The sequence below is a fragment of the Misgurnus anguillicaudatus genome, chromosome 18, assembly GCF_027580225.2.
Source record: "Misgurnus anguillicaudatus chromosome 18, ASM2758022v2, whole genome shotgun sequence".
NCBI lineage: Eukaryota > Metazoa > Chordata > Actinopteri > Cypriniformes > Cobitidae > Misgurnus > Misgurnus anguillicaudatus.
This window is the reverse complement of record NC_073354.2, coordinates 27,799,854-27,816,839: the sequence shown is the minus strand read 5'-3', so window position 1 is coordinate 27,816,839 and position 16,986 is coordinate 27,799,854. Positions and strand designations below refer to the sequence as shown.

Sequence of the window (16,986 nt, the reverse complement as noted above, 5' to 3'; positions counted from 1 at the left end):
TTTGATGATGGTGCTTTGGGGTGGATTTACCAAACAGTATAAGTATAAGAAATTGCTATATAATAATATTGTAAAGCATATGGTACGTCAATGTGTATAATAATAATAATAATAATAATAAACTTTATTTTCTATAGCGCCTTTAAAGTAGCATCTCAAAGCGCTGCAAGTATTGTGCAGTGTAGTATTATTAGCAGTAGAAGTGGTAAATAAAACTGTTGTTTAAGAAGTTTTAATGTCCATCCATATTTATTTTTCAATCAATTTTATTAAGATACAAACAGAAAATACAGGAAATATGTAAAAAAAAATGTTCAGGAAAAATGTCTTCTTTAGGCATCATCAGTGTTTAGTGTGACCTCTCTTGGCACTAAACACATCTTGAGCGTTTTTAAGCAGAATTAAGTAAAAAGACTCAAGTGGAAGGGGAGTTTTCCCTAAAAACTTGACACATCAGTTTACATTTTTATACAGTTTTTAATACAATAACTTGACTTGGTTAGTCTTTTTAATCCACAATTTTCACTGTTATTGTCTGGAAACGGCACAGTTGTTGTCTGGATATTGTACATTTGGTTTAAAAATAATATTACCATTAAATTACGTATATATTACTGTAACATTACCCAGTTATTACTGATCTGTAAAGTGTTACAGATTTCACTTCGATGGCAATTAAAATGTTATTAGTCAGTAATTGAAATGCCTTTCCACACAAATTTGACTGTACATGCACAAATGTAAAAAAATCTAATCTATAAAGTCTCCAGTCACTCTTCACTGTTCTTTTTACTAAAGGCAAAAGCATATATCAAAATCCGATATCCGCCGTGTTTTTCTATCATCTTTTCTCCCTTTTTTCCCCAAAACACGCTAAACGCCAGTCCTCCTTCTCTGCAATAAATCCGCTCAACAAATCACAGCGCACCATTCCACGCATTGTAAACAACAATGCCGGTGTCATGAGCAATTCGGTCCCCCTGGCAATTCGGTCTCCCCTAGGACCCCGATTGGTACTTAGCACTAATGCCTGGTCAAAAATTTGTCATTGTGATATCTCGTCTGCGTTAATGGTCTAGCAAGCTAATTACGTTGTACAAAATAGAAGCATACAATTTTTTTAAATAAAAGTTAACAAAAAATAATATAATAAACTAATATTCATGTTGCAGACACGTCAGTACTTTTATGTCATCATCTGCTTTATAAAAACAATACTTTTATTTTTGTAAATTATTAACATGCCTTAGGGAATGTATTTTTTTAATAGTAAAAGTGTAGTAATCATGGCTTATAAATTATAATTTTAATGTGTGATTCAACTATGTAGTAATCATGTTTTGTATAAGAAATTACAGTAGAAAAGTGGAAAGGGTACAGTATATAATATCTAAATAATAAAATGACACAAGCAATGTAGATCTCCCCCCTATAGCCTCATTTATATACTACTATATGAAACATATCATTTAAAAGACATCAATTGTAATTTTAACACCATTCTAACTACATAAATCATAATGCGATTTTGTTTGATTTATAATAAGGCGCTAAGAAAACTACTCATGAGGAGTTTTTTCAGCCAATGGAATCACGCGGGGGTCCTAAGGGGGCAGAATTGCCAGGGGGGACCGAATTGCTCATGACACCAGCGCTTTGAATACACACAGAATCCTAGTTTTCCTCATCTACTTTGTACTTCATGATCAACAAACAAAAAAAAACAAAGTAATACTTTTGATAGCATTGATAAACCTGTGGTGTTTTTCTGTGGCGGGGAAGAAACGTAAGCCATCAAAATCTAATAATTTACGCGAGGGACACTCGGGCAAAGGAAAAATGCCGGCCTTTGCTTGTTCTGACTCGACAGCATCAAGCTTCTGTCATGCTAACACATTGACCTGAGGGGATCTTATGAAAAAATTTCCATTATTTTACTCAAAGCCAATGAAAATCGAGCAGGACAAAACATTTTACAGCTTATCGCTGTTGAAAAAGTTCAGCGACGACGTCCCAAAGATGACAGCAGCAATGACCGTGTTCTTAGGCCTAGTCCACACGGACACGGGTATAATTATAACTGGAGTTTTCTCTAAAAAAAATCCCGTCCACACATGCTCGGTTTAAATTAAATATCCATCCACACTATAAAGCAAAAGCACCCTATCAAGCGCTGTCAAGAGCATGCCACGCCAGCAGGCGGGGATATAACCCTAATCGTGTTCCGCAATATAGTGAGATAACTGAGCATTTATCTGTATACATGTTAGAAGCCCTGTTAGCACAGTTATTATTAGCAAGATACGTCCGCCATTGCACAGAACCATCAACAAAGCAGTCGCGGCGTACAATCTTGACGTCAAACACAGTGGATAACGGCGCACACTCTGACGTCGCAAGGCAAAAACCCTGGTTTTACTCTCTACACGACACCACTGTAACCGGGGTTTCTTAAAAAGCTCACCCTGGCCGGGGTTTTCAAATATGCTCGGTTTCATTGATACTGCGGTTTCGTGTGGACGAGCGGCCGAACTGCGTAAAAAAACTCACGGTTATAAAAATACCCGTGTCCGTGTGGACTTGGCCTCAATATGATTAGTGTTAGTTTAGTGTTTTGATTAATGCCATTAATGTTTATTGTTTTTATCAGTGTATACCACTAGTCGACTAAATAATTATAACATGGCAAAGATGAATGTACATTTATATTTTGAATAGATTTATATCATTTTGAAAACAAACTTGGATGTATTGCATTTTGTGGAAAAAATAATTTGTTTTTATAATAAATATTTGAAAATCAAATTATGGATTTATATACTGTATATATATATATATATATATATATATATATATATATATATATATATATATACAGTTGTGTTCAAAATTATTCAACCCCAACTGACAATTGTTTTGGCCGGTTTGACATTGATTTTGATCATTCAGTCATCCTGCTTACAATTACATCAAAGAGGCATGTGTAGGTCAGACAAATATAACATAACATTTATAATGAAATAACCACAAATGTCTTTTCTGTGCTCACATCATTATCAGTTTTATTCAACCCCCAAGTGACATTCAATCTTAGTACTTAATACAACATCCTTTTACAGTTAAAACAGCTTTTAAACGTGAAGCATAGCTTGACACAAGTGTCTTGCAGCGATCTACGGGTATCTTCGCCCATTCATCATGGGCAAAAGCCTCCAGTTCAGTCACATTCTTAGGCTTGCGCACTGCAACTGCTTTCTTTAAGTCCCACCAGAGGTTCTCAATCGGATTTAAGTCTGGTGACTGCGATGGCCACTTCAAAATGTTCCAGCCTTTTTTCTACAACCATGCTCTAGTGGATTTGGAGGTATGCTTGGGATCATTGTCCTGTTGAAAGGTCCAACGTCTCCCAAGCCTCAGGTTTGTGACGGACTGCAACACATTGTCATCCAATATCTCCTGGTACTGAAGAGAATTCATGGTACCTTGCACACGCTGAAGTTTCCCTGTACCTGCAGAAGCAAAACAGCCCCAAAGCATGATTGACCCCCCACCATGCTTTACAGTAGGCAAGGTGTTCTTTTCTTCATAGGCCTTGTTTTTCCTCCTCCAAACATAGCGTTGATCCATGGGCCCAAACAGTTCTAATTTTGTTTCATCAGTCCACAGAACACTATCCCAAAACTTCTGTGGTTTGTCCACATGACTTTTGGCATACTGCAGTCGACTCTTCTTATTCTTTGGAGACAGCAAGGGGGTGCGCCTGGGAGTTCTGGCATGGAGGCCTTCAGTATGCAGGGTGCGCCGTATTGTCTGAGCAGAAACTTCAGTACCCACATCTGACAAATCTTTTCTCAGTTCCTCAGCAGTCACACGGGGACTTTTTTCCACTCTACGCTTCAGATAGCGCACAGCAGTCGCAGTTAGCATCTTTTTTCTGCCACGACCAGGAAGCGTTTCAACAGTGCCCTTTGCCTTGAATTTGCGAATGATGCTTCCTATGGTGTCTCTTGGTATGTTTAACATTTTTGCAATCTTCTTATAGCCATTGCCCTTCCTGTGAAGAGTAATCACCTATTCTCTTGTCTTCCTGGACCATTCTTTTGACTTCACCATGTTTGTAACCACACCAGTAAATGTTTAGAAGTAGTTGAGTATCACAGTCATTTTAAAGCTCCCTAATTGGTGCTTATTAGGCTTTATTGCTGTTCCCTGATATCCACAGGTGTTTTCAATACCTGATTGAAAACACTTCAATGAACCTCTGTTCTTCAGAGTGGTAGTTCTTTAAGGGGTTGAATAATTGTGTCAATGAAGAATTCACAAAAGAAACATTTACTACTATATTACAAAACCATTTGATGTCATTTTAGTTGCATATGGTTCTTTAAGAAGTCATTGTAGGATTTCATTCTGAATACAATTACAAATGTACACTAAATTCCCTAAAACCCTAACAGCATTGGGGGGTTGAATAATTTTGAACACAACTGTATATATATATATATATATACACATAACATTATACTGTAACATTAATGTGTTAACCCCATAAGAACATGTTCATTACATCTTACAAGCTCTTACAAGCCCCTCTTGAATCATATTAAATAGTAGCACTCTGTTGAAGTGTGTCTGCAGTTTTGATGCAGTGGTAATCTTGCATACAGTTCAACACAAAGTAGCATTGACAGATAGGACGCCCATGCCGTCTTTTACGATTACAGTGGGTTACCGCCTCTCCTCTTCAATGAAGTCTTACTCAGGGAAATTAACATCAGATTTAAACAGCAGGTGGTGCTTCCTGTTTTTCTGAGTGAGAGCCAAAGCGATTCATGACTCGAGGTTGCACAGGCTCTGCTGGACACGCGGCACATTCTGCAGCAGAACCATATGAGGGCCATTCATAATACTGACAACAATAGCAAAGCACACTGTCACCTCTGTGAGAAGTCCCGTTTCTTTCAGAGATTCTTTATGATTTAATTTATCACATCACACGTCTAGAACAGCCGGGGACTAACTTCACACTCTGTGAGCTGCAGTGTACTCATCTCTTTGAGTTTTGGTAGTCTGATGTTCATCAAATGCATGTTTTTACAGAAAGACAAAAATGTAGACGTAAATGTGGTGGCAAGCTATGACAAATCTTACATGTCTGTTATAAAATTGATATTTTTAAAGGGGTCATATTATGAAAATCTGACTTTTTCCATGTTTAAGTGCTATAATTGGGTCTCGAGTGCTTCTATAAACCTGTAAAATGTGATAAAGAACAACCCAGTAACTTAGTTTCGATAAACCATCTCTGCAAGCATGTGAAGAATTAGGTAATTGAAATTTTGCTCCCCTTGTGATGTCAGTAGGGGATAATACAACTTCTTAACCTGCACTATGCAAGCACAGTACTGCCATTTAGTGCAGAGATCACCTCATTTGCATTTTAAAGGACACACCCAAAAAACGGCACATTTTTGCTGGCACATATAAAGTGGCAATATTAACATGCTATAATAAATTATATTTAATGTATTTTGAGCTAAAACTTTACATACGTACTCTGAGGACCTCAAAGATTTATTTGACATCTTAAAAAAGTCTTGAGAAATGTCTTCTTTGAGACATGAAATTCAGGCTAAAGTTTCATAACCTAATAATGAGACTAGAGGTTTGATTTCAATCATTGATTTCACATTGATTTTAATCTTTGACATGGTGTTACTCATCATTAAATGATGAGGTCTTACTATTATTAAAGATATCAGGTTAAAGTTTCACAGAATGTTCTTTACATTATGCAGGATGACTTTATGTAAAAACAGTAAATCACAAAAAATGACATAATTTTTAAGTCCCTGATTCTTATTACAATATGTGTCCTTATATTTTATTATTATATAATGATCCTAATTGTTGTAGTATAGTAATCTATAATGCTGGTATATGATGATTTTGTTAAAATATGCATACATTTAGATAAGACATATGTATTAAATAAGACAAACAGTTCACTAAAAATAATACAACCATGACATACACTTTAAAAATGGCTGGGTTATTTTTGACCCAAAATGAGTAAATATTGGACAAAACACATGCTGGGTTAAAAAATAAACCCATAGTGGCCAAAAAAATTATCCAATGTTGGGTTGTTGTTATGCAACCATGGGGTATAATAATAACCCAGCAGTTAGGTTAAAAAAACCCAGCATTGGGCCGATTTTAACCCAGCGGTGTTTTCTGTCTAATATTTAGCCTGGGAAAACCCAGACAACTTCCGGCAAATTAGATTTGCTCTGCAAGTAGTCTGGCAAAGAGGCCATTCAAGCCCATTTCTAATGCAGAGATATCGCGGCACCAATCAGAAACGTTTGGGCGGGCTTTACACGACGACGGCAGCGCAGTGACGGTGAAGCAGATTTTGTACATTACAAAGATGGATGCCGCCGTGGAACATTACTCGTTCGAATCCGCTATCGCGTCTGTTTTAAGCTTTTGTTTAACCTGCAAAAGTGTGATATAGCTCTGCATAAGTCACTTCTTCATCGCTGTGATTGGTTTTAGGTCTATCTACCTGGACACAGAGGCATTTGAGAGACGTCCGTTGGTGACGCCCCTTTGGAAATAATTTGTCTATGTAGCTTTGCCAGACCATAACTCAGGTACTACTAAGAATGGTCTGGTTTTAACCAGACTAATATTTACCCATTATGGGTCAAAAATAACCCAGCCATTCTTAGAATGTATAAATACTTTGAAATATATATATCTTCTTTTCTATATTTTCTTCAGAATAATTATATGAATCTTTCTATTGCAAAAAAGAGTATTGGATTTTTTTGATTGACAGTTAGATTTTCACTCTGCAGAACATGACACCTCCTCAGTATATCCAACAAGGCCCCAAGGGCTGATTTTAAATCCATTTAGCTATTTATAATTCATGGGATTACTTATTCTTATGAATTGGATGTATTGACAGCAGCCAAACATAGAAAACATGCAGGCTTCTCTATCTAATGAAAAGTAATTCATTAAGCTGGGTCATTTATTTTCTCTGCGATGCAAACATGAGCCTTGTATCTGCTTACAGTACAGGGTATATGCTTTAAGAGCCACACTCAGCTGGCCAACGGTAGGATGTTTGCAAGGCAAAGTAAAGCCATAAGCCAAACTCAAAGGAATAGTAATAAGATTATTTGCAGCCCTGTCTTGCTTTTCCTAACCCTTAGAGGAAAAACAGGCATCTAATAGACGTTATTTAATTTTTACTTCATGTCAAACTACCAGTAATAAATGACACATTTAAAAAGACTGAATAACCAATCTACTGTATGTAAACTGTATAAAATATGCAGCATTTTTGTTACTTTAAATTAAAAACAATTAAATTGTTAAACAATTTCAACTTGATTTTATAAGTTATGTCAACTTTTCACAAGTCAAAACTTAAAATAGTAGGTTGAATTGAGTTGCGAACCCAAATTGTTGTAACTTGCTGAATTTTTTTACAGTGAGACAACTTTACACTGTAAAAAATTTGCTGTAATTATGCATCTGGTTGCCAGTAACTTACTGTAGAAGATAAAGACTGAAAATGTTTCATGCTCATTTAACTTTGAACAAACTGTTGCCAGTAAATAACATAAATGTAAAATCTACAGTAAGTTACTATCAGCTAGTCAGACTCAGTATCTTTGTCCTTTAAACCAAGCATTAAATAACCCTATGCATTAACTACTGGGTACATTCACTAGTACGTCCATGGTAACTGCATGGAAACAGGACTGTAAAATAAAGTGTTGCTTTTTACACAATTATGACATAGGACCTAACACCTAAGATGTAGCATCATATACATGTCACTGTGAAACAAACGCAACCATTGACTATGATATGCATTAACTACTGGGTATGTTCACTAGTACACACTTATTGTGTATATACAATTTGTAAGTACAGAAGTTTTTGATATCAGTTATCATATATGTACACTATAAATACCTGGTATTAACCCTAACTTGCCTGTAAATACTAAATACTTACATTGTACATTTATTTGTAAGTACAGTAATGTTTCTCATTAGTTACAGTATACCTACACTATAAGTATGTATATGTTATTACCCAGTACTAATCTAGAGTTACATAATAACTACCAAGTATGTACTACTTGTAAGTAAAGTAATAATACCAGTTAATTACCATGTAGATACCTAAAAGTAAGTACCACACATTTGTCGGTAAGTACAACTTATTTACCATTTATGTACAAGGTAAGTACACGTACTGTAAAAATAAAGTGCTACCGAAATATTTTACAGCGTAGTATGTGTTTCTAAATAGAACTAGTATTGTATTGCGCACACCATGATCTGTGCTTGTTACCTGTGTATAAAACTTGTAGTAAAAGTGTAATCTTACAATTCTTGCCCCAGCATATCTGATTAGCATCACACGTGTGTTTTCATGTGTTTTTGTGGCACCCAACAGTATTTGAAATGCATATGAGCTATACATAAACCAAATACTGGCTTATATTTAGGAAATTTTAATCGCAGATCTCACTTCACTTGCAATGTGCAACACAATGTGTATATTTGCAGTGTGTATACACAACACAACATGCTTCCATTCAATGCGAAGTTGCAATAATTTAGGATTATTATGTAATATAACACTCTGAATTTAGGGTGCATTCCCATCTCCATTAGAAGTGCCCTGTGATGACTGTTTTTATTTGATAAAGCAAATCTTTGTATTTCTGCATTTTGTGTCTGTTTCAGGTTTTGATTTCTCTGCAGATCTGTTTTAAGCTGTGTGTGTGCGAGCGAGCGTGTTGCCTGTTACTCTTTCACAAGCCCACCACCTGGCAAATGCAACTTGCAGAAAGTGCAAATGAAGCTTTAACTGGAGTCCCATATCTACCGAGACTGCAAACAATCTTCCTCTCAAACATGCAACAGTCTGTCCCATTTTCGTATTCCAGCACCTTCTCCAACTTTAGCTATATTTCTCTCTTATCAGTTCTGTAGCTTGTACTTGTTTTTTTCATTGTCAGAGCTTAAATGTTCCCATTTTTCAGTGCTTGCAAGAGATGGGTGTGCTGAGAAACATCCCATTTAAAACATTCCTTGTGCTGATTTTACAGTAGGTCTGTTACTGGGTCATTCTCAAAAAATGATGACAAATATGTCCCTTGATATGTCAGTCCTATAAAAAGAAATAATTTATTAAAGAAATCAAATCTACCATTGTAAAATCAAAATGTTTTATCAATTTAAACAGCGTGACTGTTTAATATGTAAAATATCGATTTTAGTTTAATCAGTAGTGTGGAGTTTGAAATTGACACAATTAGAAAAAATAACTAAATTCACATTATCGACATTTTTAGTTTTTGTTTTTATGAGACTGATCCTTTTTATACGTGTAAGGTTAAAATTGGGTTAAATGTCTTGCTAAAAAAAGAAAAGCACTTGCAGCATTCAGTGGTGAAAATAAACTAGGGCACACCATAATAAAATGTAACAGTCTCCATCGCACCCCAGTTTTAGAGCTGTGTGCTGCTTTCTGCCATGTCACTTTTACATAGGAATGGAGGTGTGGTCTGCACCATTCATATAATCCATGTGCATACCCAAGGGGGCGGAGTTTAACTGGCTCGCGTCAGCAAGTCTGCCTCTGCATGCTTCAAGATGCTGTACATAAAACCCTTATGCAAGCAAAAGGCATCGTTTCTTCCACTGATGTGCCATGCATTCTAATAAAAAAAAATAATTTACATATAAATCACAAAAATCTAATTATGTTTTAGTTGATGTTTTAGTATTGACCCATTATTTGGAATGGCTCCTACTGTAGTTGGGTGCTTTTCTCTGCTTTAAGAATTTACACATACTGTAATATGATCAGTCACATGACATCTACGACTCTGAGCTGATTGGATGACAAAAAAGGATGTCCGCTGTCATTGAGATAAATGAGAAAGCTAATGTATAGTTTTCTCCAGGTGTTTTAGATCTCCTATTGTGTAGCATTAACTTCACATCATAGTCAGTTTATAGTACAGTAGCTTATAAAACAAATTATTCTTGTTAAAATTAACACTCTTAAGTTCCTTTTATGCTCAAAGGTCACATGTAGTTCTTTTTCTTCTCAGCAAGTCACCAAATTACAGTCGGAGATTGTAAACACACCATCATCCACAGAAGTAATGAAGTGGGCTGTAACCGAACGGTATTACAGGTCATCACTTCAGTCACACATGATCGGTGGTGTGGAAAATTATTTTATGAGGTGCTTCTGTAAAAAAATGCACAAAACACAAAGAATGCTGTCTCGCTGATTTGTGTTAGGTTATTAAAACTACACTATATGTGGTCTTGTAGATTTATGGATTCATTTCACTTCACAATTTAAAGAAAACATCAATAAAAAGACAAAAAATAACAATAGGGAGTTGTTATAAATGTATTCTCCACTTTTTAACTCAAGGGGGGGGGGTGTCCTGGACAGGACTTAGGTCTAGTCCCAAAAAAATGCATGTTTGAGCTGTCTTAACTGAGTCAAGTGCGTCCGACATGTTTTCTTCTAATTAAAGGCACATTCCACTTTTTTTGAAAATATGTTCATTTTCCAGCTCCCCTAGTGTTAAACATTTGATTCTTACCGTTTTGGAATCCATTCAGCTGATCTCCGGGTCTGGCGCTAGCACTTTTAGCATAGCTTAGCACAATCCATTAAATCTGATTAGACCATTAGCATCACGTTAAATATTTATCTTAAAACTCTTGATTAATTTTTAGCGCGATGCTAATGGTCTTATCAGATTCAATGAATTATGCTAAGCTATGCTAAAAGTGCGCCAGACCCGGAGATCAGCTGATTGTATTCCAAAACTTTAAAAATCAAATGTTTAACTCTAGGGGAGCTGTAAAATGATCATATTTTCAAAAAAGTGGAATGTACCTTTAACATTTTTTTATTAGACTCTTATTGAATTCTGCCAATAAAACGGAATTTCTGAATGTCTTGAGGACTGGATTAAGTGGATTTTATGGTGAATTTTTTGATAAAGGAATGATATGTGCAGAGAGCATTCGAATTATATCATTTTCATCTCATTTTTGATTGAGGTGGTGTTTAGAGGCTTTTGCATCTGAACTTAAGTGCATCAGTGGGCTGGCACAGTGGCTCGAGCAATGTTGCTTCACAGCAAGAAGGTCCCCTGTTCAAGCCTTTGTAAAAACTTTATGACCTAAATCATAGCTAAGGCCTAGTTCTGGATAAATCTAAATCCTGTCTGGGAAACCACCCCAAAGACTTAAAAGGTTATATCCATATTTGGCTTTGTGCTTTTTCAAAAATAAATATTTTTTATCATGCTACTAGTTCCGTTTATTTTATAGAATATGATTTAGTTTAAGAGATTTATGGATTGTTTGTATTAAAGGTTGCATTTCATGTTGGGCTGTAAAAGGGGAATTTTAAGCAGTCTGAAGTCAGAGTTGCCTTACAGTCCAAATTCTGCTGGGTTATTTTTGACCCAATGCTGGGTAAATATCGGATGGAACACATGTTGGGTTAATAAATTTACCTGCTGGGTTGTTTTAACTCATGGTTGGGTTAACAACAACCCAACATAGGTTTATTTATAACCCAACATGTGTTTTGTCTAATATTTACCCAGCATTGGGTTAAAAATAACCCAGCAGGATTTAGAGTGTGTAGAGTTATTTCTTAGAACACATTTACATGTGAGCGGCTATTTTCATTAACGGACATTTCAACCTTCAAAATAACTTTGTGCACACATGTCAGTTTTCAGAAAAGTTTCATTGACACGTACCGATGTATATATGCCGTCAAGAGCATGCCAAACAAGAAACTAGGTAACGAGAAGCTCATGCCCACGTAAGCCAATCAGAATCCAAAAAACAGCAACAAATCACTTCCTGTTCCTCTTTTGAACAAAGTCAAACATTTGCCGTAGGTGTGAGCTCTGGCACATACTATGACGTTGGCTGCCTAAACATCTGTTTGTCTCAGTTTACATGCAACCGTGTAACTGAATATTTTCCAAATCTCCATTCTGGCCGGAGTTTTTAAAAAGAATCGGATTCAGAGGTGAGTTCTCTGTTTGCGTGTAAACGAAGGGCGCAAACGAAGCGAAATGTTTCCGTTTTTCAAAATAACCATGTACGTGTAAACAGGGCCTTATAGTTTCTCAAAAGGATATTAAGATGTAAAATAAATCCTTGGTGTCTCCAGAGTATGTATGGTTTTAGCTCAAAATATCATACAGATAATTTATTATAACAAGTTAAAATTACCACTTTGTAGGTGTGATCAAAAATGCGCCATTTTGGTTGTGTCCTTTAAAATACAAATGAGCTGATCTCTGCACTAAATGGCAGTGCCGTGGTTGGAAAGTGCAGATTAAGGGGCGGTATAATCCCCTTCTGACATCACAGGGGGAGACAAATGTTAATGACCTATTTTTTTCTCATGCTTGCAGAGAATGGTTTACCAAAACTAAGTTACTGGGTTGATCTTTTTCACATTTTCTAGGTTGATAGATGCACCAAGGACCCAAATATAGCACTTAAACATGAAAAAAGTCAGATTTTCATAATATGTCCCATTTAATCATGAATCAAGCATAACCTCTGATTACATATGCTGTATTACATGACATATAACAAAACACCTGTGAGATCAAAGGATCGTTTTCAGTAAAGATGGTACAGTCTTTATTTTTGTTTCTTCTGACATTCTGTGCAAAATCTCTTTAAAACTGATAATAAAGGGCTGTGGCTTATTTATCTATAAAGAGAAACTTTTGTCCCAGTTTGCAGAGAATGCAAAAAAGAAAGGTAAACTAAATTACATTTGCAATGATTTTATAGACCAGAAAAGTTTTTTTACATCATGAATTGGTATTTTATATGTTCAGTATAAGTTGAGTCTTATCCACGGCCTCATTTAATTTTTGTTTTATAAATGTCTATACCACCACCCATAAGTCCACTTAAAGGTTGGTCAGATTTTTTAATGTTTTCTCTAGCAAATAAAGGGACAGTGTGACATACAGTATGGAAATATGGAGACCAATATCATGTTAGAAACTTTAAAGTACATTTACAATGTGTGTAGGCCTATACAGTAAAATATGTTTTATGCTGAGATTGTTTTTTTTTTACTTTGTTTAAAAAATTTTCTTGTTGAGACGTAACGATACATTCCCACTTGAATCAGTCAGGTATGCCAAGGCACTTTATCAGCCAACTCTCAAAGACATTCAACGTTACGAGCATTTTATATTTGGAAATAAACGTTTTATCGTTTAGTGAATGCGTCTTGGTCTTGCGCGTGGATCACGGCCGACGAGCTTTAGGATGACAAAATCTCATTCATTAGTAATCGAGTCGCTATTTGAAGAGGTTAGTCCACGATAGGCTCCGAAGCGCACGATCTTAAATCGAGCCCCCACCCTCTCCGAATTTCCACGTCGTGCGACTCGTGCCTGCTCGCATCCACACAGCAGCACATGGTTACCATCAAGCCCATAAATCAGGCGGTGCAATAGTCGGAATTGAGCACACATGCACATCAGACCGGGGTTGGCTGCTGTTGCAGCAGAGGACGCGAGAGATGCGCAGATCAGTGCTTTAAAAGGGGGAGGGATGGGATGGACGGCTCGAGATGAAACCAAAAAGCCTGTATGGTGATCAATATCTGAGCGTTTTGTTGCATATCGCCGCAGTACTTTACAGGTGTAGACTCGAGTATTCTCATACGGATTGACTAAAACGGAGCCACATGTCACATGTGCTTCATAGGAAGAGACGGGGCATCATCTGCTGCAAGCCGGATCTGGAGGAGGATGCTGCGGCAAGTGATACACAGAGGGTTGAAATCTTCTTTCTACTGGCTGGGTTTGTTCGTGAGCAGGCATCCGGTTTTCTTTCTCACCGTCCCCGCGGTGCTGACCATCATCTTCGGGTCTACGGTGCTCAGCAGGTTTAAACCCGAAACCGACCTGGAGATCCTGGTGGCCCCGACGCACAGCCTGGCGAAGATCGAGCGGAGTCTCGCCAACAGCCTTTTCCCCGTCGATCAGTCCAAACACAAGCTGTACTCGGACCTGCACACCCCCGGCAGATATGGCAGGCTCATACTGCTGGACAGATCCGGGGGAAACATCCTGGAGCTCGCCGAGCAGGTGCTCCGGGTGCACAAGAGAGTGCTGGATATGCGCGTCAATTACAAAGGCTTCAATTACACTTTCGCGCATCTCTGCGTCCTGAGCCACCGGGACAAGAGATGCTTGCTGGATGATATCATCACCATATTTGAAGACATTCGGTTGGCTGTTCTTTCCAATAGCACTTTTGCCAAGGTCCCTGTGAGCTATCCTAATACAACGTTAAAGGTGAGAGACGCATTCGTGCGCATACTGTATGTTGTCTTAGTATAGACAGTGCTGGAGCGCAGCGGCTGTGTTTCAAGATCTAGTGAGCTGCCTACAAAGACTGCATAATGTAGGCGCGTTAAAACCGAGCTTTTGCGCGTGGTGCATCTTCATCCAACGTTGCGACCATGAAACTGCAAAAGCATCTCATTATCGTGCGACACTTGCCTAAAGTAAGCCCTTATAATTATGAATAGACTGATACTGTGTGTGCCAAACCAGTCTGTGCACAACAGCTGCATAGTTCCTCAATACTGCACTCTTAAATCTTTCCTGAATTTATTAGACTGCCATTATAAATTATAAATGAATCTGATTTGTTCGCGCGCACACACACTGCACGAGTACTTTGTCATACTCTCCAGAGATATGTTAAAGAATGTACATTGTGTGTGTGTGTGGTCAGTTGCAGAATTGTTCAATCTCATAAACTGCCATACAGATCTTGCATGCAACTTGTGTTCCTGGAGCTCAACTGGTAGAGCATTGTGTTAGAAAAAAATCATGGGTTTGATTTAGGAAACACACATACTGATAAAATGTGTTTGTACTGTAAGTTGCTTTGCATAAAAGCATCCGCCAAATGCATAAATGTATCCTTTCAGACAAACAATCAAAATGCTGCAATACAGACAAAGGCTAAATATAACACAACAGCACATCAAGCCAGGCATCATATTGTTTTCCAAAGCTTACGTCAGTGGGAGTAAGAACAAGATGTGTGCGAATGAGGCGCTCACTGTGGCCTCAAAGATTAAGTAAGCGCTCATTCATATTATGCCAAACACCTTGTGACTGTTGCTGCATTCAAGTCTCCAACCTTCTTTTAGTAAATCTGTGATACACACTTCACCTCTTTACTGGATACAGAAATATCGAGCTTGTTGATGCACCTCCTTCTCTGAAAAATACAATATTAACCAATCTGTTTTATTAATTCGGCATTGTTTCCATGTTGTTCAACTCTGGAGGTTGTTCTGACATATTTAGCAAGCTTCATGCTGTGGTTTAATATGTTCTCGCTTGTTTTGCCTGTCTGACATTTAGCTGAAAGACACTAAGTACACATTGCTTCTTTGCCTGGCATGCTCTGGTTGAAGCCTTTTTGTTATGGATGGCCATTTTAATACATGGGGAAAGTTTGTTGAAATCATTCAAATAAAAAAGTTCACATTACAGAGCTGGCCATTAGCTGGTGTGCTGACCCTGCAAGTCACACATTATTATTATTTGCAATTAATATAGAATTTACACGGCACGAATGGAGCAGTGAACCATTGCCATATTAATACATTTATTGAACTGTATGCACAGAGCAAAATGAAGAGTATGAACATTATTCATTTTTTGGTAACACTTTACAATATGATTGTTTTTGTTATAGTTAATGCATTAGATAACACATACTAACAGTGAACAATACTTCTACAGCATTTGTTAATCTTATTCATATTAATTTCAGTATTTACTAATACATTTTTAAAATCAAAAGTTGTTTCTGTTAACATTAGTTAATGCACAATAAACAATTGTATGGGCATTAACTAACATTAAGATTATTAAATGCTAAAAAACTATATTGTTCCAGTAGTTCATGTTAGCTAATGTAAACAAATAATATAACATGTTATTTATTTTGTTTTATGTTTGGTGCATAGTTGATGCATTTTAATCATAAAGCTATTTGAACACAGGTTTCTATTTCCATTTCTACCAGCAGGCCATATTACAAATCTTTGCTCATTTGTTAATCAGTTTTAATATTCCTCAGATGTCCCAAACGTACCAATTATTTTATTCAACATATTTTCAGACAGGAGTTGATTTCTCCTGATTGCAAAGTACACTTGTCGGATTACATTGACGATCAACTCAAATTCAATTTCACCCATAACCGTTTCTGTAATGAAAAACCGTCTTGTTTCTCCTCCAGGATGGTCGAGTGTCCTTCATCGGCCATCAGCTGGGTGGCGTGGCCTTGTCCGCGAACAGCCGCGACCAACAGGTCAAATTCGCCCGCGCCATCCAGATCACCTACTACCTCCGGAACCTCGGCCCAGTCGTGCAGGACATCATTGCCGAGAGTTGGGAAAGGGAATTCTGTAAGCTGGTGCACCAGCTGGCTACGGACAGCCAGGAGCTACACATTCAGTCTCTCACATCCTTCAGCCTGTGGCGGGACTTTCACAAGACGGGCGTGCTGGCCAAGAGCGAGGTTTTGGTCAGCTTGGTTCTGGTCCTCCTGGCTGCGACCATCTCTAGCTCCATGCGGGACTGCCTGCGGGGGAAGCCCTTCTTGGGTCTGTTGGGCGTCCTCACCATCTGCATCGCCAACGTGACGGCAGCTGGGATTTTCTTCATCTCGGATGGGAAGTTTAACTCTACGCTGCTTGGGATACCCTTTTTTGCCATGGGTAAGTGCGCAGAGCGATTGTGATTGTATGCAGGATTACCATAATTGCTGTGTGACTCCTCAGAAGGGGGGGGGGGGGGTTAATTGTTTTCAATGGCAG

The 16,986-nt window shown here is 37.6% G+C and overlaps 2 protein-coding genes across 2 annotated transcripts in view; both read left to right on the top strand.

Annotated features, from left to right (window-relative positions):
- The window catches only part of LOC129428954 (spermatogenesis-associated serine-rich protein 1), a 95,949-nt gene extending 85,456 nt beyond the window's left edge, over nucleotides 1–10,493 (top strand). Inside the window, exon 8 of the mRNA XM_073856243.1 lies at nucleotides 8,784–10,493. Within this exon, the coding sequence (XP_073712344.1) occupies nucleotides 8,784–8,790 (7 nt within the window). The 3' untranslated portion in view covers nucleotides 8,791–10,493. The remainder of the gene's footprint in view (nucleotides 1–8,783) is intronic.
- A 2,911-nt stretch (nucleotides 10,494–13,404) lies between these two features.
- Nucleotides 13,405–16,986, top strand: part of ptchd4 (patched domain containing 4) — a 35,853-nt gene continuing 32,271 nt past the window's right edge. Inside the window, exons 1-2 of the mRNA XM_055185365.2 lie at nucleotides 13,405–14,434; nucleotides 16,407–16,887. Of these exons, the coding sequence (XP_055041340.2) occupies nucleotides 13,829–14,434; nucleotides 16,407–16,887 (1,087 nt within the window). The 5' untranslated portion in view covers nucleotides 13,405–13,828. The remainder of the gene's footprint in view (nucleotides 14,435–16,406; nucleotides 16,888–16,986) is intronic.